A 25665-nucleotide genomic window follows, 5' to 3' on the forward strand; every position below is an offset into this window, starting at 1 on the left:
GCACCATTATTTTTTTAACTCCCCCACCTTCCTACATTCGAATCAATTGAATAACCACCGCAACCATCCAGTCTTATCTCTTTCTTTCTTTCGTTCTTTCACCGCCTCTTCCTTGCCATCTCCTCCCGCCACCACTCCTTTCTCCTATCATCCCATACTACTCCCCCTTTCTCATATAAGAACGTTCACACTCTTAGATACACGCCACACATACATATTACTCAGCGCAGCATGACAGGCAAAGGGGGCCTCCCCACGGCTGGTCGTTCGGATTTTGATCGATCGTTTTTCCCTTGACTGACAGGCGGCGTGTCTGTCATTGATCCACTGCTCGGGGAAGAAGGTGGGATTATTTAACACACATGTGTACGTACAAATATACTAAAATATACAGGCGCGCACCGTTCACTAACACACAGGTACACGTCCACATATAAATGCACGCATGCACACACAATTCTCACATGCTTATATCTAAATACACATATACACGCATTTGTACATAAATAGAAACACATAATTATATATAAACGTGTGCTCACACACTCGCAAACAATTCCGCTACCCGGTTTCTGTGCTCGTTTACTTCACTGGTATAGACTTAGGGCTGAAATAAATGACACCAACAATTAGTTAAGTAACAACTTATATGCAGTGAGTAAAAGAAAACAATGCTATTTATGAAAATTGATCCCAAAATGAAGAAAATGAATGTTTATAATGATTTAATTAAAGCATGGGAAGGGAGATAACTCCTAAATACTAAAGTTAATATTAGATGTAGGTACATAATTTGTATGTATACATACATATGCTCATATATCATTTGTATATATATATATATATATATATACATATATATATATATATATATATATATATATATATATATATATATATATATATATATATATATATATATATATATATATATATATATACATATATATATATATACATATATATATACATATATATATATATATATATATATATATATATATATATATATATATATATATATATATATATATATATATATATATATAACGTCCTGTACCATATATCTTTCTTTTCCTAACTCGAATTTCTTTCTTCTCGTTCAGCTACTGGGATAGCACACATTTTTGTCTGTCTCCTGTCAAAGATTGTTTCTCCAGCGTTCACCACTTCACCTCGTTATGTCTTTTGTTTTCACTGTCCTGTTTTGTTACCAGCTTTGACCCTCTGCAAATCCCAAATTTTATTTAATTTGCTTTGCGGGAGCAACTGTTTTGACGAAGGCGCATCTTGTTCTAATGCTCGAAATGCGGAGTAGATAAAACAGTGGACAACTGATGAAGGGATTGTTCTTTATGTTGCCTGTCTCGTTTCTCTATTTGTTTCGTTGTTCGCCCCCAAAGTTCGTTTTCCATGTTTTCGTATTTCATGTTCTCGTTAGGTACCAGATGTGTTGGCTTTGTGAAGAAAGGGGTACTCTGACACCTTGTCAGGATACGAAACGGTGCTTACCCATGGAAAGTACAAGTGGGCCATGAGAAGGTGCTAGAGACACCTGCGACACTTGCTCACACCCTGAAACTATAAGACACAAGAAACGCCAACAGCAGAGAGAAAGTAATACCACCATTCAAGTTCGTGGGAAAAGGAGAAAAGGTGCTGACTGCAGCGAAAGGAAGAAACAGTTTACTGCAAAGAAAACCAATCGTGGGATACGGAAGTAGACTTGAGGAAAAGCTTCAATTTAGCCAAGTCGTTCAAATAAGCCTGAGACTGGTCATGGGTTTGTGGTCTGACAAGGCAAGGTAGATAATCCTGATTGAACTTACAGTTCCGTGGGTATAGAGGTGCGACCAAGCCTTTGAATAGAAGAAGCACGTCAAGTACCAGAACATTTTGCAGGATTGCAGGTTGAGGCTATGGCGATCATGGCTATTTTCAAATGAGGTTGGTTGTTGAAAATTCTTTGCCCAGTCAGCGTGGGAAACCCATACAGTCAGTGAAATAAGAAAAAAAGTGGTAAAAGTAGCTGTGTGCAGAATGGTTGAAGCAACGTAAAGAGCCACTTGTTGGTTATGAAGTAAGAAAGAGAAGTTAAGCTGTAAATCAGGAGATGATGATGTCCAGTGATTTGACCACCTCTGCTGACCCACCTACAGGAGAGTATTACGGTTCAAGATTGAAACACCTGATGATCGTTGGATGCCACACCGTTCAATATAAATCCTACCAGGTCAAAGCTACGTTCACCAAAGGTGAAGAAATAATAGGTTTGATGATACATACAAGAAAACTAGAACTCAAAACACATTATTCAAGTAGCAAGAACAACAAAAAAATATCACAGTTTAGAGTGAGAATCTCAATCTAAACTGTCCGACGAACGGGAACGTGAAACTCTGAGTAGCAGTTATTTTGTGATATTTTTGTGATGTTTTTGCGCCTTTAATAATAAATAAAGCATATTACTCTACCTCCGGTATTCGAGTACTACTTTTTCTCACCTTGCTTCGCATTTATGTGCTTACTGTGGTGTATATATATATATATATATATATATATATAAACATTTAAAAAAGCAACAGAGTGACTTAAGGGCCGAGCGTTTCGTGCGTTGGTACTTATCAAACTGGTGTAATCCTAAGTTTGATGTGCTAACGCACGAAACTCCCGGGCTTTAAGTCAATCGGTTGGTTCTGCTAAATATTAATAAAAATATTTTATAAATAAATAAGACTTTCTAATTTTGGCACAACACCAGCAATATGGAGGAAGGAGGTCAGTCAAAAGCGATCGACCTCAATACCTGACTGGTACTTTATTTTATCGACCCCAGAGAATGCCAGGTAAAGTTGACCTTGGCAAAATTTGAAGTAATAATAATAATAATAATAATAATAATAATAATAATAATAATAATAATCTCTATCACAAACGGGACAAGACATTTCAAGACTAGGGAACACCCTTTCTGGGTCCCAGAAAAATATTGCAAAATAAAAAAAATTTTAATCAATAAAACAAAACAAATGAAATAAAACATGAAAGAATAAGACTAAAACATCACAAGACATGAATATGAGAGAAGAGAGAAGCTTATTGGAACCGCCTGCGGTGACGTCATTGGATCACGTGATCGGGGCGGGTGCAGTGATGATCGCCGCCCGCCATTTTGACGAAGAGTGACAGCGTCTGTATGTGAGGTGAGCCTCCAATTAAATTGCCTACCGTGTGTGTGTGTGTAGCTGTCTGTCTTGTCTCAGTCTCATACAATATAATAACATAATATAATACTAATAATAATAATAATATAACACATACATATATATATATACAGAGTAGCGAGAACCACATTTCATTCCCTCACTCGCTCCCTCTCTCTCACTCATTTATACTCTTTCTTTCTCTCTCTCTTTCCTTTATTGTTGTTGTTGTTTTTCGCCCCCCCCCCTGCTTCGGTCAGCCCCGACATCGGGAGCAGGGCAGGCATGACCTATGATCAAATGTTCCACCCGTGACCATCCCTTTTTTTTGTCATGTGTTAGACATAGTGCAATCCTTTCCAAAATTTCATTATCCGATGTGTCCTTCCGTCCTTTTATATTTTTAAAGTCAGTCTGGTGTGATTTGAGGGTAATTTGGTTGTTATTTCTAGCAGGTCGAGTGATCGGGTAGAGGTTCGCCCCTTCGTTGGTTCGTGTTGTTGTTGCTGTTGTTGAGCTCCCCGCTCCAGCCTGCATGTGAACCCAGAGATAGGATCGAATCAGATTGACAGAGTCGGGCAGATAGAGCTATCAGTAGTGTCCCAGCCGTGGCCATCCACTCTTTGTTGTCTCGTCATATATATATGTACAGGACTCCTCTGTTTCATGTGTGGTTTTGACTGGTATTTCTAGCAGCACCGCGTAGTTTCCCTCGTTGGCTGATTGTTGCTGTTTATTTCATCCCGCTTCCTTCCGGTCAGTTCTAGTAGACAGACCAACCGTGGCCAACTCACCACAGTATCATCGTATCTGGGACGATGCAGTATTTAATGTCCTTCTTTTCAAATATCAGGGTGGGTGGGTGACTCGAGGAAGATTGTTTTTACCAGGTCAAGCAATCGTGTCGTTTAGCCCCAGGTCTGTCTCCAATCAGGTCGACAGACAGCCCCATGATTAAAAGCATTCTAAAAGTGACCATCCCATTTGTTTTTGCACGATCCTATCTCGGACTACTTCACACAATTCGTCCTTTCTTTTGATATGTGATTCGAGAGAGATTTGACTGTTATTTCTACCATATCAAATGAACACGTAGGGGTTCTCTCGTTGGCACTGGTTTATTCGTCTAACTTCGGAAATCAACGTTTATAATTTTCTATGAACTTTCTCCCCTTATTAACCATTGTATTCTTTGCTTTATTTTCTTTTTCCTAGTCTTCTGTCTCCCTAATTAATTGCCGAAAGGAGTTTAATTTTTAATTAATCATTTAGTGCCTTCTTGAAAACATGGCGATATTAGTTGTTGTTTAGACCCCCAGATCAGGTTTAGGATCGAAATAGAACCGTAGATCTATGTTGAAAGTTCTAAAGATTTCTGCTATTTTATTTATATTCATTCCAAAAGTATTCTGCACGAACAAAAAAGAAAAAACAAACATAAGAAATCCCAAAGTAAACATATTCACACACATTGTGTAATTGTCACAAACAATTAATACTACAAAAGCGAAGTACTCCTGGAATTAAATTCTACCGTCAATATTTCACTTTGCGAGCGAAACCTTACAAGATTTTCACCGCTTTAAGTGTTTGTTATCGAAAGTTCTAATCGTTTATTATATTCCAATAAAAATGTGTTTTGATTTGTCTTCATTTAATTTGAGGATTTCAGCGAAAATAATGTGTTGGAATTTACAATTAAAAAAAAATCGTTAACGAGAATATGCAGTGAAACATTTAAAATGTTTTTTAAAAAAACCTCATTAGATCGTTTTTTTATTCTTTTTTCAAAAACTCAGGTTTTATATAATAATGTGAGCAAGGCTAAATAAATAGCATTTTATATTAAAAGCACGTTGCATTCACTCAACAATGGTAAATATCTTTTTCCTAAAATCGGGACTCCACATGTCTGTGACAAATTGAGGACAAATTTCAAACATTTCCAGTAAAAAGTTTCTGTCTCGTCACTAAAAAGTTTCAGAGGTTAAAATATATTATTAGAAAAACATTCAGAATCGACTGAAATACCATTTCAAATCGTTAGTTATGTTCCCATATAAGAGATCTGAAAACTCTTGAAAATTTCACTATCATTCATGAAATATTTATTTATTTTATTTATTTTGTGGATCAAAACGAAAGATGGAATAATTCTGAACAGTGTATATGGGTATGCTTGTAGTTGTTGTAAAAACTCTACTAATGAACGTTTCATTTGTATCTTTTTAGAAGCAGAAATTCATTCTAAAACTCTTTAACATAAAATTTAATATCAATGGTTAGTGGAAAAAAAAGTCTTAAACGAATTTATATTTCGGAGGAATTCTGATGGTTATTTTTATTCCATTTGGCTCCGAAGGAATTTAACACACCAAACTACACTTCTACCAATGTTTTGTAATTAGCGCAACTAAATCTATGTTATGTGTGAATGTTGATTATAATTATTACTTATATATGTTGTAAATTATGTTTCTTCTAGTTTATTTAATTACTAACTTTAAAAAAAACAAATTAATACTGCTTTTATATATATATAAACGTATTTTCGTACCTTGGTTTATTTAATCGTGTTGTTTAACCCTAGGTCAACCTCATCAAGCTGATTTATGATTAAAGTTGTTTTTTTTTTTGTTTTTTTGCTAACATAGCTGTGACTGAAGGGGAACTGGCTGTTACTTTTTGTATTTCCTCAGTTACACTCGTCTCGTGGGTCAGGATAATTGTAAAAATTTACCAGAAAAGGGAACGAAATTTGTGTTTAGACATAAAATGTGGAAAATCAAATTTTTGGGACAGAAAATTCTTTTACAGAAGGAAATAATCACCCAGTTTGTTTAACTTCTTCATAAGGTAGTGAAAACAATTCTGAAAGTCCGCTAATCAGAGTTTGGAGACGAGTGTAATAGTAAAAATTCACTGCTGTTTCTAGCAGGTCGAATATAGATACTTGCTCGTTAGCTTATAACTTATTTTATTTACCAACGAGGTCAACTGTACACAGTTGATCGATAGGCTAGAAATAACTGCCAAATTCCTTCGAATCATGCTTTACCAAATTAAAAAGGACTTCTATGGTTGGAATGGGCCGATCTCCAAGCTCACTGCCCCTCTTGGTTTTTCACTTGGTGACCTCTTGCCATGTCCTCATTAACTGGGATCTCCACAAGACATCTGGACCATCTGATTGGGGAGCCTCAAGTGGCATACGTGAGATGGAACCAGCTTAGCCTGCACCCTTCTGACGTCCATCCCCCCTCCCCCCTCTGTGGACATCTGGTCCTTTCAAAAGAAATGGGATGTTGTCCAATACATTAATGAACAGAAGTTAGCAGAAAACTTGTTAATAATATCAAAAGGTATCAAGCTAAATTCATTGATCATCATATGAAAAAAAAAAGCCATGAACATTTTGGTGACATCTGAAAAAAGGGAAAGGAAGAAAAAGCTAGAGAGAGAGAGAGAGAGCATGTTTAAAGGTTACAGAAAGTTGTGTGAGGGACAGGAGACTGTGGGGTCTATGATTGATGAAACCTGCTGAGAAAAAAGCTGGGAAAGGCATTTACCCAGCAACTGACTTTTCTTTCATTCAAGAGATTTCTCTACAAGAACTAAGTAATTGGCCACTGAGTTCTAAAACTGGAATGTGGTTTGAGGGAGATTTGGCTGCTATTTCTAGTATGTCAAATAACCGTGTAGAGGCTCTGCCAGGCCGTATGCCATATTCTAACTGCACACTTAACTGTATAATAGAGAAACAGAATGCCTACTAATGTCTTTTTCTGAGATACAATGAGTTGTGTCGTGCAGTGATACAATACACCCAGTTATTGTGATTTCTTATCAAGAAACACCTTAGAAAATGAAACACTTCACCTGTCGTGAATGTTAATTCACCTGTCATAAATCTCAGGTACATTTTAGAAATGCCAAATGCCAATGACAGTAGGTTAATAAAAGAATAAATTATGAATTAAAATAATCACAATTTTTTCATTGATAATTGTCATTTCATTCTTGTAAATATAATTTAATATCATAATTTACACAGAGGTAGCTTCAAGGTTATTTTTTTCTTTGTTGTTATTGTGTAGGTGATGTTTTAGTCCAGATGGGTCATAGAAGTGGTGTTACCCACCACTTACCAAAACACTCTTCCAATGTTGGCAACTACTCACATTGTGTCACCCACAGCGTCTCCTAATCTACCAGAGTCGAAAAGGTAAAGGCCTTCTTTTCTTTCTTTTATTTAGATCAAATTTATACATTTTTTAACGATGTTTAGCAAGAGCTGTATGTGTCGAATGATGGCATAAAAGTTCCATCTTCTCTTTTCATTGTAATTCTATATGAAAACTCAGTAAAAAAGTCTAAGTAAGATGTAACTGGCCAACGTTTTAAATTGATGCTATTTACAATTCAAAACATGCTACAGATTGTTTAAGACAAAACAATATGACCTTCTACAATGATCTTCTGCTACTCTGAAATAGTAAGTTACTTACTACCTTTACCTAAGTCCACCTTGGACACATCTGTCTCTCCTCTTATCTCTTCCTTTCTACCTCTGCTCAAATAATTTTGTTCAGTCCTTCATCTCCAGAACATCAATCACCACTGTTTATAGCAGCACTCACACAATGCACACACACACACACAGAGGCATTCATATCGTTCTCATCTGTTTAATCCCAGTCACAAGGCTACCATAGAAAACTCTTTCCCATGGTTCTCTGCAATGGAAATATATTAATAAATATTGGATTAGCTATCTCTTCTATAACATCCCATGGGAGGATTTATACCCAGCTCTAAAAGCTTAAGAAACCCTAAATAGTATTGCCAAATTGTTTGTAACCCTTTATCTATATGTAGCAATCCATGTTGACTGATTGGTAGATTAAACTATACTGAGGAGGTCTAATAGACTGAATTATGTCCAGAGTTGTCCTTTGTGAGCAAACATCAAACCTTCCTTCCTCCAAATACGTAAATTAACTTTGAGAAATTAATTAATTGATGTTATGTAAATTAATGAAGAAAACTATTAAAGGCTGGCTGTGTAATGAGAACCTACATTCTCATTACAGCAAATATTAAAGGAAGGATGAGACATAGGCAAGAGGATTGAGGTGATGAAGCTGAAGACCAAATAGAAGACCAATTGTGAAATCGGAAATACATGTTTCCTTTTATTATGAATATTTTTCCTAAAAACATAAGAATTTCAATTTTTCCTTCCTCTTCATATGTGTGTCACCTCATCCATACAAAACCATTTGATATTTCTCATTGTTTTAATCGTGTGTTTTCCAGTAGCACCACCAGCAGTGGTACAAGCACTACAACGTCTGTGATTACTCAGCAATCGACCAGCAGCGGACAACAAAGTTCTGAATCCCATAGTCTTGAACATGAGAAGAAAGCAATTTGTCGGTATGCCAGCTTCTTTGACATTCTTCTGTTTCACTATCTCATCTCAGCAAACAAAATGGTATTTTCATATTTCATCATCATCATCATCATCATCATCATTTAACACCTGTTCACATGGGTTGGACAGTTTGGCATGGAGTGATGAGCTGAAGGGCTGCACCAAGCTCTGGTGTCTGCTTCAGCATGATTTCTACATCTGGACACCTCTCCGAAGGCCAGCTGCTTTACAGAGTGTCCTGGATGGGTTTTGTAGTGGCACTGGCACTGGGGAGGTCACCCAGGTCCTACAAGACAAGATTCCTCAACCGAGTGGAATATAGCAATGAGGGATATGAAAATATGATGGGGAGGCAGGAGTGAGGGTCTTGCTGAAGAGGTGGATACATGGCTTCCCCGTCTGGAAAGAGAGAGGCAGGATGTGAGGTTAAGGTACAAGGTGAATAGGAAAGGGAGAATAGGGTAAAGGGACAGAAACGTGTGGGTGGGTCAGTGTGTGCAGTGGGGTGTGAAAAGAGTGTGACAAATGATTAGAAATGGAAATAAAGTTGGGTGCAGTGAATGTCAATTTAGGGGAGGGAAAGAAAGGGAGGAGGAGTTGACAAGGAACAGTAGTAGGGATACAATATGAAGTGTAGGGGACCACAACAAGTGGTGAGATGCCATGGAAGCATGGAAAAAAAAAACGAAACATAGTGATGGGAATGGTTTTGTGATAAAGGTACAAGATATGTGGTCCCAAGATCAAGAATCCATAGGTTACTACTGGTATAGTGACATGTCCCGACATGCAAGGCTCTCAGAGAGAAGAAGGCTGTAAGTCTGTTTTTAAATATGTGATTAATTTTATAGAAATTCTTTGTATTTATATTAAATGTGAGATTGTATTTTTGTTTTGTATTGAACCAGGCACCCCCTCTTTCCTTTGATGGCTCTGTTATTTGAGAAATGTGAACGTGCAACTCAAACCCCTGATTGTCCAGCAGGAGATAGTTTTGATGTTGACATTCAGGCTTTTGTGCAACACCAGGAGAAGGACCGTAATCCTTTTTTCAGTGATGACACAGAATTGGATAGTTTAGTAAGTTCCATCACGCATCCAGAACATTCTTTTAAAAAAGATTTTCATAACTAAAATGTGATTTTGTTTTCCTTTATCTAAATTGAATTGTTTTACTGGTACCAGTCTTTGGAGCCTTGCTGCAGCCCTGCTGGAGCCATCCCTCTCCTTCAACAGTTTGCCACAATTTATATAATCTCATATTTAGTCTTGTTTTGTGCTTCTCCAATCAACCTGTAAACTCCTCACCTGAACATATAACAATACAAATCATAAACCGTATCATTCAGTCTGCTATAATGAATCTATAAACACATATAAAACATCCAAGGGTATATTTTTTCCCCTCTGAAGATTTTATGCTCAGGTCATATGAATATAAATTTAATATTTACTTAATATTTATTGAGTATTAATTGAAACAGCTGGAAGTAAAGATGATTAATTTGCTGTTAATAATAAACAATTATTAACTTCCCAATCTCCATTTTCTTTTTTTTTTTTATATGAGTATAAACTATATGTTTATATATATACCTATTATTTTAAGGAAATTAATTCCCCATAACACTAGGTGTTGAACCAGTATTTTCTTGCATGAAACCATCCCTTCATGAGGTTAACAAAGCTTCTAATTAAATATATATACATACATACAAAAATATATACATATATATATGTGATGGAAGATGAAGATGTCCAAGATGTGCAATGGAATCAAAACTGGAATCTGATAGCTGCAAAGTGATCTTCTTAATACTATGGCTCTCTGAGTGTCCTTTTGAATTTGTTTTGAAAGTTCTTCGATTATTGGAACAGAAACATGGGTTGTAAAGTGTTAGAAACAAGTGTCAACATGAACTCACTGTGTGTCTGCTGAACTAATGTTTCTATTTTCCCTCTTCTTCAGATGGTGAAAGCTATTCAGGTTTTACGTATCCATCTACTGGAGTTGGAGAAAGTGAATGAGTTGTGCAAGGATTTCTGCAACCGTTATATAACATGCCTGAAAAGCAAGATGCAGAGCGAGCACCTCCTGCGCACCGAGGTGCATTCGCCAACCCCCAATTTTGATGGTTCAATGAGCAGCAGTAGTGGCAGCAACTCAGGAAATGTCACTCCTTCTCTCAGCACCAGTTCCTCACAGCTAACTCCAACTACAACAGGGCCATCATCAGCCACTGGAACCACTGGCATCACTACCACCACAAGCAGCAGCGGTGGTGGTGGTGGTGGTAGCGGAAGTAGCACCAGCAACCACCACCACCACCACCACCACCATAGCACCAGTACCACCACCACTACCACCAGCACCACCAGCAATAATACTCTAGCTGCAGCTGCTGCTGCTGCTGTTTCACTCCAAGGTCAGTTGCAGATGCAGCAGCAAGTTGTTGCCTCAATGGCTGCCAACAATGTCCTCATTCAGCAGGGTTTAGCTGCTGCTGCTGTACAACCAGCTGCTCTTTCAATGGGTTCCTTAGGACAGGGGCAGATTGTATCTGGGGGAACTGTGTATCAAATGGTGCAAACACCACAAGGTATTGTTGCACAGCCAATTCAGGTTTGTACACTTTGGTTTATTGTTCACATTCTCTGATCTGTGTTGAAATATAGTTTCTCTCAACTCAAATATTGCATCTGCTTAGATCCTCTTTCACTTGGAGCAAAGCATCACCCATGCACAAGCAGAGCTCAATTGCTTGATTCTATCAAACGACTCAAAAGATTGGCTTTCTCATAAATTTGATTTTCTCAAAGCAGGTCCATTGAGAATAGTTTTGCATACAAATTGTTCTCAACTGAAAAAAACCTACTTCTGTTTTTTTTAATCACAACATAGTCTCACTTATTGAGTACAATGAATTAAAAAAAAACTTTAATCATCTGAGATTATCCATGTGATTAGTAAACAAAAACCTCCATCATGGGATGTTTAAAAGTCTGAAAAATCATTCAACAAGGAAGATAACTACAATAACCAAAATTTTGGGAAATTAACTTTTGTTAAAAGACAATTAGTGCAGCAGACATAATTAGTGATTTATTCTTTTGTGAAGATTCCTTGAACACCAGCAGTCAGCAGTGATGGTCATTTTAATGGGGTATATTTAGGAGCAGTGTATTATAATTAAATACCATGTACAAGAGAGAGAAGCGCATGGGGGTACTTTGTGAGGTTAATGTTCTCTTTACTATTGTTAGTGGATAAAATCCTTGTTGAGTCTTCCTCTTTTTTCTTTGAATGAATTCTCCCTGTCTGTTACCCTTTCAGATTCGAACTGCTTCACTTCCTAACCAAGTGGCAAGTGGTTCACCTCTTATTCATGGTAGTACCCCTTTGTCACAGATTGGTGTTGTTGGAACTCCCAACATCATCGGACAAATCCCTGTTACTTCTGCTCCACCAACTCCAGGTAAATGCGACAATGCGAATGATATTTTTATATTCTTCAATTTTCTTCTTCTTTGATTGTCTGTCTGTTTGGCTGACTCTTTTCATTACTATTACTTACTAGTGGGGGAGGCAGGTGGGGGTGGTTAGCAAATATCAGTAACTTAGTACCTGACTGATTCTGGAACAATGAAAGGCAAAGTGGACTTCAACAGAATTTGGACATAGATTGTTAAAGAGATGTAACTAAATACCACAAGGTATTTTGTCTTGCCATCTAATGATTCTGCCAAATAATATTAATAATAATAATTTTTTATATAGACAGAAGATCAGAAATTTTCTAGTGAGGTATGGTGTAAGCTGATTCAATCAACCCCCAAACTATCCATTTCTACAAGATATAATTTGTAGATCAGACAAATAAACACATATCTATGTTAAATGATTCACCTATCTATTTATTCGTCTCCCTGTCTGTTTTGCTTTTCTGTCTCCCTGCATTATTCTTCTGTTGTCTGTTGTCAGCACCAACCCAGATCACTCCTATGGGCAGCCTTGCTCAACTTGGTTCCGATGATGAAGATATGATTTGTAAAAGAAAAACTAAAAGAGGAATCCTGCCTAAGACTGCAACTAAAATTATGAGATCCTGGCTCTTTCAGAATATTGTGGTTTGTATTTGGTTTAGTTCTTTCGTGTAAATTTTAAATTCCTTTCAATCCTTCATTTACTTTTACTTTTAAAACCCCTACATTGATAATTTCACTTGTTGTCCTGTGTAGCTCTCTTCTGATCCAACTTGCCCCGAATGCTGCACTAAACCCTGACACCCTCATAAGAGGGGGTGGGGTGTGTTTGTTTCTCTTCATATCTGGCCTTTGCAGGGCACTGATGGCTGCTGTTAGTTTATGTCCTTGTAATATAGCATTTCAACAAAAATGGACCAGAATTTTGTAGTAGATCATTTGATCCACTAAAACATTCAAGGCAGTCCTCCAGTATGGTCAGTACCTGAAACCAGTACATACATACATGTGTGTGCGTTTACATTGTCCAGATTTCTCTGATACCTCAAGGCTGTGGCAGAAAACATTCAGTCAAAATGTCTTTCAGGGAGGAGCAAACCCACAAAAAAAATGGTTGTGAAGCACATGTTTTAAGCACATAACCATTGAAAAGATAAGAGTTGTTTTTGAAATAACAAAAATACTCCCAAAAGAACTGGAACAAAGAAATAGCAATGTGTAAATGAAATGCATTTTCAGTTGTGAAGCTGGTCACTTGCAAATGTTTCAATTCCTGATGTGTCAAATTTGTTTCATTTCTCAAGCACCCATATCCTTCAGAAGATGAAAAAAGACAAATTGCAGCCCAGACAAACCTAACATTACTTCAAGTCAACAACTGGTAAGCTCAATGATAAAAACTATTTTATTGTTATCTTAAATTAATCATCTTCTCTGCCTGCCTCTCCTCTCTTTGCATCTCTTCTGCCCCATGGTTTTATACAGGGTACTCCTACACCTTTTTTTTTTTCATATTGACAATGGCCCCTTCCCAGCTGGCAGTAGGGTCCTGTCTTTGTTTTTTTAACATATTAATAGATAAATCTTTGAGAATTAAATCATAAACATACAGACGTCCCAAGGATTGTTCATATGGTGTTGTTTGTAAACATGTCTGGGTTGTTTGTTGGTTGATAAACTGGGAGATTATTACCCCCTATGGAGACAGGGTGGGGAGTCAGTGACAGGAAAGATATCTGACTGTAGGATGCTCTGCCTCAGTATACTCCTGTCTGACCCAGACAAGCATGGAAAAGTAGATGTTAAAACGATGAGGATGATGAAGTCTATAAGCTTGGACAAGTATATATGCCATGGTGGGAATGGAGATGGGGAAAGATGAATCTTGTGTTTCAAGACTGATTCTTTGAGAGAAAACAATTTTTCAACTCAGTTCTTTGTTTGCTTTTCTCTCTTACTCTTTCCAGGTTCATCAACGCTCGTCGACGTATATTGCAGCCGATGCTGGATGCCAGCAATCCTGACCAAGCCAAAGTGAAGAAAAATAAGCCACCGAATCGACCTCTTCAAAGGTTCTGGCCTGAAAATATTGCCAATCTACGTCCCCAGATACCTACGACTCTCGATGGTAACCTTTCGGGTAGCTCCAGTCCTCTGTCTATTGGAGATGCTGATGGGATTGGGGATGCAGCATCCAATGAGAGCAGCTCTTTAGCCACATCAAGCCAGCCGTCCAATCAAACCATAGTGCTACCCAATATGGAAACAGCAACTTGTAAGTTGAATTTCTTGTAGGGGTCAGGTACCCAGTTGTAAGTTCATGGTTTTGATCCCCATACTCAGCAGTGTGATCTGTTCTTGAACAAAACCCTGTAGGGGTCATTAGACAGTAGTAAAAATAGATGTACTGAAGGATGCCATCTGCATGAAAACAATGGTTGAAATAGCATTACTATAATGTCTGTAGCTTGTCTGATGTGAAGAACTACACAGAAACTATTCAACCTCTTTAATATCAAACTGCCTAAGGCCACCCCTGACTCCATTGTACAAACTTCCCATTTTAAACTGTTCTAGATTAAACCTCCTATCAATATTTCATATTAATTTGTATTCCAAAAAACCTGTTTAAAGTTGTAAATTCTTGAATATTTGTTCAAAGTTAATTGAAACAAAGGGGCAGAATATTTCAACAGAAATACACTAAATCATGTTTTTCTTTCTTTCTTTTTCAGTTGTCATTAATGATGGCCATATTGTCAATGCTTCCACATCCCTGGACAAATTCCGTTCTTTGGATCACATTGCTGGTCACCCTTCTCTTTCAAACATCTCGGAAGCATCCAAGTTCATTCACAATAGCAACATCAATGCTTCCACCATCATGACCACCACAACCACCGCCACCACCACTGCCATTACAACGTCTTCCATCATCATCAGCAACAACAACACCACCACCACTGCCACCACCACTGCTCCCACCACTAGTCGTGGTGGTAATAGTGGACTCAGCAGCCACAGCATTGACAATAGTAGTAGTAGTAGTAGTAGTAGTAGTAGTAGTAGTAGTAGTAACTCAGCTGGTGCTAAAGCTGGTACTACTACTCACCGAACAAACAAAGAGATTGACCAAAATAACACAGGGAAAGACTTAACCGCTTGCAGTAGTAGCAGTAGTAGTAGTAGTAGTAGTAGTAATTGTGGTAGTGGTATTGATGCAATCAGACAGCAGACTGTCTGTTTGACTGACAACAATCTACAGGACTCTCCCTTGCTGCAGCAATGAACAACTCCAAATAACAAACACAAATCTTGTGCTTATATTTTCACTCTTTGCAAATGTGAATTTTTTTTTATTATTACTATTATATATATATATATATATATATATATATATATATATATATATATATATATATATATATATATGTCTGCATATAAATATAAATATATATATATATATATATATATGTCTGCATATAAATATAAATATATATATATATATATATATATATATATATATATATATATATATATATATATATATATATATATATGTCTGCATATAAATATAAATATATATATATATATATATATATATATATATATATATATATATATGTCTGCATATAAATATAAATATATATAAATATATATATATGTATATATATATATATATATATATATATATATATATATATGTCTGCATATAAATATAAATATATATAAATATATATATATGTATATATATATATATATATATATATATATATATATATATATATATATATATATATATGTGTGTGTGTGTATCTATGTATATATATATATATATATATATATATATATATATAAAGATATATATATATATATATATATATATATATATATATATATATATATATATATATATATATATATATATATATATGAATATATGTATATATATATATATATATATATGTGTGTGTGTGTGTGTGTGTATATGTATATATTTTATTCTTTGTTTTTCAAAATACAAAAAAAAACTTAAATTTTATTGTTGTTGTTGTTATTATTGTTGGTGTGTCTCTGCAGGATGAGGCAGAGTTTAAGATGGAGGAAATGATGAGCAGAGCCTGCCCACCTGCTCTTCTTTGCCAAACTGCCATAACCCCTTTCTCTATCCAATTCTTCCTCTTCTCAGTTCAACCATTCACCAATGAAAATACATTAATAGCAATCAATACTCTCTGATTCATACAAACAACAACAAAAACTATTAAAAAAAGTCCCCCCCCCCCAAAAAAAAAAACAACCAAAAAATGTTACTTGCCCTGTTAGATAAAATCAGTCAAATCATACTTTTTTGTAAGTTTTTTTTTTATTGATTCAGTCCCAAGAAAAGGAAAGCGTTGCAAAGCAATGAAAATGTGTAAGACTGATGCCACTAATTGTCTTCAATTTTACTTTCTTTAAAACTAATAAAGGGACACAGTGCATAATATAGCCATAGATACCCCTAAAATGACAGGAATGTCAAGGATGGAATAATAATTATAGGTTTGCTGGTTCAGGTGTGACTGATGATTAAAGATGTTTTAATCAGAGGCTTTAAAACTGAAAAAGATGAAAAAGAGAAGAGTCACAGCAAGAACATATTTGATCAGAGTTAAATTAAGCTGAAATATCAACAACAACAAATACCACAAGAGAAAAAAAAACTCTTGGATTGCAGAGAAAACTTACTGTTTGTTTAAGCCTGCAATCCAGCATCCTTTGCCATTCCATAGAATAGTGAGTCAGGATCCTTTAAGAGTGCTTCAGGTTTTCCAAACTCTACTAATTTACCAGCATCAAGAACCATGACCCTATAAAGACATAAATATATATATATATATATATTGAAGCATGGGCACATAACATGCATACATGTGTGTGTGTTTGTTTACAAATGAAAGAAAAGTGCACTCAGCCGATGCCTAAGAGTAAATATTTTAATAGTGAGTTTCTAAAATTTGTATTGCTAAAAGTTTCACTGATGCAAAGCATGTCTGATATATCCAAATGGCAAAATAAGCAGAAACCCATGAAGAAGATGGATTGTTATTGGATAATGATAAAATTTGTTCCTATTAGTCACATGAGGCAGGATTACTAAACAACCGCTAAAGTGACTGCCAGCTGATGTAATGGTTACTGGATACACTGTGACACCCTGTGAAAGAGCAGTTTCTTTTATTTGTAATTTCAGAAGAAATTCTGTACAATTTCAACGAATATTATGAAACAATTCTTAGAATTAGCAAATTGGATGATATGTTGATGGCAGCAGTTTTATGGTTCACTCTTATTGTTTAAGGATACAAAAGGCTATTTTGATATATGCAATTTCTCAGAGACAAAGATGTCAGTTATGCATTCCAGATAAATAAAGAGGGACCATGACAAGTATGCTGCAGGTTATTTCCATGGTCTTGGACTCTCCAGTTAAAAGATCACAGGGAAGTTTCTCTCTCCCTGTACAGGTAGACAAATACCTATATACATCATAATAACTTACTTGTCATAGTCTAAAATAGTATTGAGTCTGTGAGCAATTGTCAGTATGGTGGTGTTCTTAAATTCATTCCTGATAGTTTTCTGTATTAAGTCATCTGTATCCATATCTACAGCTGCAGTTGCTTCATCAAGAACAAGGATTTTGGTCTTCTTCAGGACACTTCTAGCCAGGCAGATTAACTGGCGTTGACCGACACTAAAATATATACAAAGAGATATCAGGAGGTGTACAGTCACTAAAAAATATTTGGGTTGTGTGAGCTTTACCAGAGGATGAAGGATGGGACATTTTGCAGGACCCCAGACTCTGATGGGAAGAAGAACAGAATATTTTGGTAACCTCAGAGGGGAGACCTGCTCTAAGTAATTGCAACAGAGTAGACTTCTGTAAAAGCACCCAATAGATAGATCAGGGTTTTTTAACCTTTGTATGATTCCAGTCCCATATGTTCCCAAACTTAACTGTTGTTTTTCATGTAGAAAGCTCACAAAGCGAACATTAGGATGTCATTCATTTTCAATATTCTGTGGAAACATGTCTGGCCGGGGGGGGGGGGGGGGGTATTACTTTGCTTGGAAACAGGTAAAGGTTTGCAACAGGAAGGGTATCTAACCATAGAAAATCTGCCTCAATAAACTTCACCCAACCCATTCCAGCATGGAAAAGTGGATGTTAAAACTATAATGATGATGACGATGATGATAGGGATGATGATAATGAGATATATGAAGTAAAATAACATTATGTCACCTAAGATTTTGTCCACCTTCACCACATCTGTATTCAAGCTGCGAAGGTAAACCAAGAACGAAGGGTTTCAAGTGAGCCACATGCAGCGCCTGCCAGATTTGATCATCTGTGTATTTGTTAATGGGGTCGAGGTTCATTCGAATACTTCCGGAGAACAAAACTGGTTCCTGGTCAAAAACAAAAAGTTCAGAAGCAAATTCTTTGATAAATATCTTATATTTTTTCTATCTGTCTGTCTGTCTGTCTCTCTCTCTCTCTCTCTGTGTCTGTCTGTCTGTCTGTCTTTCCCTCTCTCTCTTTCTCTCTCGCCCCCTTTTCTCCCACATTTCTTTCCTCTCAAGATAAGTCTACAACTTAGACCGATCAAAAATAGCGAATGTTCCCATAAAATAATGGATAAATGTATAAAGAACATGGATTGGAATCCCTTCTCTTCTTAATAATTCACATTTTTGTTCATGATTAATAGAAAAATAAATGTATAAATTCAAGGTAAGTTGTGGTTGTCTGTATTTGTAGCAATTATAATTGATAAAGTTTTGTTCTCTCAATGGCAGAAAATTGGCTAAATCAGTAGAGCACTGGAGAAAAGAACTTGTGATATTTCATCCCATTATGTTCTGAGTTCAAATCCTACCAGCTTTGACTTCTCCCTTTACTCTTCAATTTCTAACCTTTCAGCAGATCTATGGTCAAGGACATTCCGGTTGTGATCATCCCTTCCTTTTTTTTTTTTCTTCAAGTTATGTCTATACATTATTACTGAAGGTGTCTTTTAATTTCTTAAAGATGATAGGGTGGGATTAGAACAAGATTTAGCTGCCATTTCTAGGAAGTTGAACAACAGCACAATCTTTTCTCACTGGCTCAGTTTGTTAACAGTCTGGCTAATGAGTGGAAAGTGATGCAAATTAATGAAAGAAAAATCACAATACCTGAGGTAGGATGGTAATTCGAGATCGTAGATCATGGAGGCCAAGTTTGTCTATCGGTTCATTATCAATGACTATTGTTCCTCCAGCTCCTTCTATCAATCGGAACAACGACACAGTGAGAGAAGATTTTCCAGCCCCTGTACGGCCAACAATTCCAATCTGGATTTAAAAAAAACAAGATAAACAGATAATATTTATGAATTTAGTGAGGAAAGACCTGAGTTGGATCAACAAAGTTGAAGGAAGGAACAGCAGAGAGTGGGGAGGTGTGGCTCCAGAAGGGATTGATGTAAGGGGAAGAAGTGTAGGGGTGGGGGCAGGTAAAGTGTCTGGGGTAAAAAGGGGTAGAATTTGGGGTAGAGGGGATATGAATGCAGTGGGTGAGGGAAGAAGTTTTTGGTGGGATAACTTAAAAGGATTGAGATAGTATTTAGACAGACAGAGAATGACTTGGGAAGCTTGCTGGGGTGAGGAGATGGCTGGCTACATATGGTTGGTGAGAGGAAAGTGAGTGTGATTAGGGGTGTAGTTTGTGTGACTGGTGTATATAACTAGGGGTAGCACTTGTATGTAAATAAAGGATTGAGTGTGTATGAGTTACGTGTGTGTGTGTGTGTGTGGGTAATATTTACCTTCTCTCCTCCTTTAATGTGACACGTGATGCCCTTCAAGACAAGCTCCAACCCTGGCCGATAGCGTAAATCGAAGTTCTCAAAGTCTATGTTACCTTCCTGTGGCCAGGAAGGGTCAGGACGATGGTCTGTGACCCACGCTGCCTGGAAACAGAAATGATGCTTTGGGTTAGTTGTATACTATGAGTGTGTTTTGTAGATTTGAGTTTGGTTGTTGTGTGTATGTGCTTCAGGTGTGCGTATGAGATTCAGTGTATGAGTGTGTGTGTGTGTGTGTGTGTGTGTGTGTGTGTGGTGACCAACAGGATGTCTGTTTAATTGTAGGATATGTATGTTTATGTGTGTACATGTTTGCATATGGTTGAGTGTATGTTTCTATGTAACTCCAAATAAACCTTGATCCAGCAGATCTATGATAAAAGACATTCTTTCCATGACAAATCTGTCTGTCTTTTTCTGGATATAATGTATCTATGACTACATTATCATATATATTCTTAGCTTTTTTAAAACATTACGATGGATTTTGAGAGAGGATGTGACAAACTCTGTAGTGATGGTGTCATGATAAAATGCACTCTGTACAGCAGTTGGTAATAGGAAGGGAACTCAGGTGGAGAAACCAAGTTAGAAATGAAGCATATGAGTAAGATGTGGCTCTCAAAAGGAGGCAGCACTGTGTGTATATACATGCACACATTACAGGTGTCTGCACAGTTTCTGTGTATCAGATATGTCTTTCAAGGTGTTGGTCAACCTTTGACCAACTGGAATCATTAGATTGCAAAGTACAGGGTTATGTCAGCTTGTGTATGTCGAATTTTTAAAAGGATTCAAATGTTGCTGTTGTTTAATTCCAGGTCAGACCTCATCAAGCACATCCAATCTCAAAAGTATTCCAGCGGTGACCATTTTGTCTTGTGCAGTGTATCTTGGACTACATTATCAAATGTGTCATTCCATTCTTTTTATAGAGGGTATTGTATGTTGTTTGAGGGAATATTGGCTGCGATTTTTAGTATGTTTGTTGGCCATGTGGAGCATGTTTGTTGCCAGTTGGTTTTCTTTAGCTTCAAGTCAGTTTTGATGAAGCAAATCTTGGATCAAACGTATACCAGCCATGACCACCCTTCATTCAAATATAGTATATCTTGCACTAAACAATCCAAATTGTTTTTCCTATTTTTGTGGCTGGAAAACTTTGTGATTTGAGGATTTGGTTGCTATTTCTAGCGGGCCAAGTGATCTTAACCATTGGTACAAAAAATTGGATATAAAAAAAGAAAGCAATGTAGACTTACTTCATTTTCTGTTTTGGTGTATTCATCAATTCTCTCGACTGAGACAATGTGAGTTTCCAACTCAGAGCTAGCTTTTATAAACCAAGCCAGAAATACGGACAACTGAAAGCAGAAAAATTACAAGAGAGGTGGAAGAGGAAAAAGAAGGAGCAAGAGGAAGATGTGACAGGGGGAGATGTGTGCATGTCAGGTAAATTTATAAGCATGAGAGAGAGTTTTAATACACAAACGTCTAGTTTAGTCACACTGTTAAAAAATAGAGAATGTAGTTAAATTACATGTTTTTCTTCCTGACGTCAAAATACGAGATAAATCTCATTAGTTTCAGTAATTTATTAAAGCTTCATGAGAAACTGATTTGTCATCACAGAAATAATAACATTGCTCTCATCTATTTATAATATAGAGACCCAATTGGACAGAACACAACTGGTTTGTCTAATTTGCATTTTTTTTTTGTTTGTTTGCTGGGTTTGGAGGAAGAAAGAGTGGCCATGGCATTTGCAGGTTCATCTGGACCTGTGAGAGTGATGCCATTAATGTTCCTCTTGAACCTTTGTAAGTCAACACTCACAGGAAAGATAAGAGCAGGAAGGGAATTCCAAAAGGCCAACATTCTGTGAAAGAAGGACTGAGTATATTGATAAGTATGGGGTCTGGAGGTTGGATACTTATGATGATGGGAAGAGGAAAGAAGAATGGGACAGGAGTGCCGAAGCTGAGGTGCCAGGAGCCTCAAAGATCAATGGCAAAGCTAAAGAGTGCAGAGGCTGGAGCCTTTATGCCAACCAGTGGCCCTTTTCTGGATGCAATCAAGGATGTATGCAGCAGCAGTAGCACTGTCCCAGATGCAAGAACAATGCTCTGTTATGGGCTTTGTCTGAGCCATGTAGAGTAACAGTACTTGATGGGAGCTGAAGAGATAGGCCAGGGATGTTAAGGATATGCTTTTGCCAGGATAGGTGCTTGATGATAGTGAGACTCAACAACTGGAACAATTTTAAGGACTCTAACAGAGTGTCACTCATGGTTATGGGGAGTGTGGTGTGAGGATGTTTTCTCAATATGAGTTACAGTTGTGTTTTCTTACTGAAAGAGACAACGTTAGCATATGCGACAGAAGATGTATTTAAGGTGTTGCTTCATGGGGCCGTTACAGGCTTGGCATGTGCAAATGGATGATGCATGGTTAGAGGATATTTAAGAGGAATGAAGGGTTGTGCTATCTGCTTAGGTGTGGGTGTTGTTAGATGTGTTAGCAAGTAAGTCATTGATGCATAGAAGGAAGAGGATGGGGCCGGGTATGAAACCATCCCCAGGATCATTCTGGGTGTGGAGATAATAGATTAAGAGACCAAAAGAGTTTCATGAAGAATGTAATCTGCTAATTGCATTAATTGTAAGCATTGACTGGCAATATGAAATGTTTTTAGCTCTGTATCGAATAAAGCAAAAATGAAAGAACCTCAGTAAGGCCGGAACACATTTTGTCACTTACCTTTAAAGCACTGCTCATCGACAGACCAAAAGAAGCACTTGTCATGTTATCCCGGTTGGCAATACCCAGTACAATAGTAATAAATACAGTGAAATGACTAATGAAATCAAGGCAAATCCCCAATCCTCTGAAATAGAGGTAAACAACAGATTTTTTTAATAAAATTTCATCTTTTCATGGAACACAGAGGCAACATAGTAACCCTACTTTCTTAATATTAAATGCTAGAGAGAAATTTTTAACCCATTCTACATATGTGTATGCATGTGTGTATGTGAACAAAAGTAAGCTATTTACATCATGCATTGGCATGATGTCTTTAATTAATCCAAACTGAACTTGTATCAAGGAGGAATAGAGGTGGTTCAATAATCCTTAACAGAAACCAAACAAAAGCAAGGGAGACAACTCATACAAAAAATTTTGTAGTCTCAATTAATTGAAATTGTGGGTAGGTACATCTTTGACAAGAAAGGTTATCTGGTTTTTAGCAGACACAGTGATAACTTGAAACCTATTTCAGTCTCATCGACCTCCTCAGTGAAGCATTTCATATAGTACGCTAGACTAACACAAAGTGTTTTCTACAAGAGCCTGTTAACCATTTTGATTTTATTGCTTGTCAGAAGAAGAAACACCCATGACTTTTGTAGTGTTGCTGGGACTGAATTGAACTCACCCACAAGGCTTAGGTCAACCCAAGGTAATTGTAGAAGGCTTGATTAATGTGATGCAGATTGGGATAATTAAATCTAATGTCACACGATTGAAAAACAAACTTTTTAATTACAAAGCTATGACTGCATTCTGCTCTCTTCTCCTCACTCGTGTAGTGTTATTGGAAAACTGAGGCAGCAGTGTAAAACTAAATGAGTTCCCGAAAGAGAAGAAAGTGAAAACAACAAATGCCTTGAATATAACAAAACTCTTATAATAAACTAGCAGAGATACCTGGCGTTGCTCAGGATTAAAATGGCATAGTTTTTTTATTGTTTTACTCATTTCAGTCATGTGAAATGTTATATTGTTTTAATAGAAATGAAAATTCCACGTTGACACTGACCAGCCCTCACATACATATAGCGTGTTTAATAATGTACGTAACTAATGCGGAAAGACACACGCACTGTGAGACATGTACTTACTCAAACACTCACACACATACTTTCACAGACAGATACACAGTCATATACAAAATGTGATGTTGTCATGGTGGTTAGAATTAAAAGCAACAACAACCCCACTTTTCCTTCAGCTTTCTAACCTATCTCCTAATACATTTCCCTTCTCTTATTTCCTGTCAACCTTTACTTGCACTCCCACTCCAACTCTCTCTCTCTCTCTCTCTCACCATTACCCCACTTCTTACCTGGAAGAAGCCAAATAGGCATAACTGTAGGTGAGGTTGTAGTCCAAGTGTTTCTCCAGTTTGTCTATGAGTTCCTGCTCTTTCTTGTAGGCTCGAACACTGACAGCTCCCATCAGGGTCTCTCCAAACAGGCTGTAAATTGGGGAATGCGTCACTAATTCAATACGATGTAGTTGTCTAGTAACTGGTAAGCCGAGCCTCTTAACAGGGATAAAAAAAGAAAACAAACAAAAGGGGATATAAAACCAATCAAAACATTAAGACTGTTATATTTTAAGTATTTTTCAATAGAAATATGAAATTAAAGTTCAAGGTCCTTTAAAAATTCCATGCTTCCTGAAATTTATCAAAACCACTCCTGAAATGCCTATTGCACCTTTCCCTCATCATGGCCCTTTTAAGGTTCACTTTTCTCCATTTCTGTGTATTATTCTGTGAGCTGTGTATTTCTACCTTTTATTGATGTCTTTCCTTATTTGACTAATGTGCTTAAAAACCTCTTCCTCCACATCATCATCATCATCATCTGTGTATGTATGTATGTATGTATGTATGTATGTGTGTATGTACACACATACATCATCATCATTTAACATCCATTTTCCATGCTGGCATGAGTTGAACGGTTTAACAGGAGTTGGCCAGCTGAAGAACTGCCCAGGCTCCATGTCTGTTTTGGCATGGTTTCTCTGGCTAGATGCCCTTCCTAACACCAACCGTTTTACAGAATGTACTGGGTGCTTTTATGGGGCACCAGCACTCATGAGCCTGCAAGCTAAGGATCACTCACCTGAAGAGGGTTGTAGGGGACATGCCTGTATGCATGGACAACCATGATTTTACTTAGCTTGTCATGTCTCCTCAAGCACAGCAAATGGCCAGAAGACTCGGTCCCTTGTCAGCCCCTCTGTGAGGCCCAATGTCTGAAGTTCCTTTCTCACCACTTTGTCTTCCTAGGTTCCACAATTAGAGATCAGCATTTCTTTATGCAACTGTCTTCCTTCATATGCATCACATGGTCATACAAGTGCAGTTTTCTCTCTTGCAGACTACATCTGATGCCCAGTTTATCTCTCAATCACCTACACTCTCTCATATAAGCACACTGACATTACCCATCCAACAGAGCATGCTAGCTTCATTTCTTTCAAGCCTCTGCATGTCCTCAGTAGTTAAAGTTCATGTCCCCTTGCCATGTAGCATAGCTGTTCATACACAGGCATCATATAATCTGCCTTTCACTCTGAGGGAGAAACCTTTTGTTACTAACAAAGGTAGTAACTCTCTGGACTTTGCTCAGCCCTTTCTTATTCTAGTATATATTCTATATAAATATATATATATATATGATTCGAACTTAGATTCTGATGACTTTACAAGGGACCAACTCCATGGGGCTATGACTAGCTATAAGAGGAATCAAGGTGAGCAGATATGGAGGTAATTATGCGAATAATATATATATATATAAATATATTTTTTTAGCTTTTTTACTTACCTGCACTGAATAGA

General features: G+C 36.9%; 2 protein-coding genes across 3 annotated transcripts in view; one reads left to right on the top strand and one right to left on the bottom strand.

Moving 5' to 3' along the window:
- The first annotated feature begins 3081 nt into the window (after nt 1-3081).
- On the top strand, nt 3082-15491 carry LOC106867602 (homeobox protein unc-62). 2 transcript variants are annotated; one of them, XM_014912518.3, is made up of 10 exons: nt 3082-3203; nt 7301-7428; nt 8523-8642; nt 9549-9720; nt 10610-11263; nt 11975-12116; nt 12623-12768; nt 13428-13504; nt 14091-14398; nt 14859-15491. In XM_014912518.3, exons 2-10 carry the CDS (start codon nt 7367-7369, stop codon nt 15410-15412), a joined length of 2235 nt encoding a protein of 744 aa, XP_014768004.2. In that variant the 5' UTR covers nt 3082-3203; nt 7301-7366; the 3' UTR covers nt 15413-15491. The 2 variants fall into 2 exon arrangements, with proteins under 2 accessions (XP_014768004.2, XP_052830986.2); XM_052975026.2 differs by having other exon boundaries at nt 8526-8642.
- A 1062-nt stretch (nt 15492-16553) lies between these two features.
- LOC106867613 (multidrug resistance-associated protein 1) overlaps nt 16554-25665 on the bottom strand; it is a 42594-nt gene continuing 33482 nt past the window's right edge. Inside the window, exons 22-31 of the mRNA XM_089338684.1 lie at nt 25652-25665; nt 24154-24353; nt 22785-22911; nt 21287-21388; nt 19986-20129; nt 19354-19512; nt 18419-18585; nt 17669-17863; nt 16855-16976; nt 16554-16725 (exon numbers count right to left, since the gene is read on the bottom strand). The exon at nt 25652-25665 is cut by the window's right edge and continues 297 nt beyond it. Coding sequence (XP_089194810.1) covers nt 16862-16976; nt 17669-17863; nt 18419-18585; nt 19354-19512; nt 19986-20129; nt 21287-21388; nt 22785-22911; nt 24154-24353; nt 25652-25665 — 1223 coding nt within the window. The 3' untranslated portion in view covers nt 16554-16725; nt 16855-16861. The remainder of the gene's footprint in view (nt 16726-16854; nt 16977-17668; nt 17864-18418; nt 18586-19353; nt 19513-19985; nt 20130-21286; nt 21389-22784; nt 22912-24153; nt 24354-25651) is intronic.

Source organism: Octopus bimaculoides, chromosome 20 (assembly GCF_046866305.1).
Source record: "Octopus bimaculoides isolate indiv1 chromosome 20, ASM4686630v1, whole genome shotgun sequence".
Lineage (NCBI taxonomy): Eukaryota > Metazoa > Mollusca > Cephalopoda > Octopoda > Octopodidae > Octopus > Octopus bimaculoides.

Coding starts and splice junctions, on each gene's coding strand:
- LOC106867602 (XM_014912518.3), top strand. CDS start 7,367: ATGTTGGCAACTACTCACATTGTGTCACCCACAGCGTCTCCTAATCTA. Junction 12,769..13,427: donor GGCTCTTTCAGAATATTGTG/GTTTGTATTTGG, acceptor TCATTTCTCAAG/CACCCATATCCTTCAGAAGA. Junction 13,505..14,090: donor TTACTTCAAGTCAACAACTG/GTAAGCTCAATG, acceptor TACTCTTTCCAG/GTTCATCAACGCTCGTCGAC.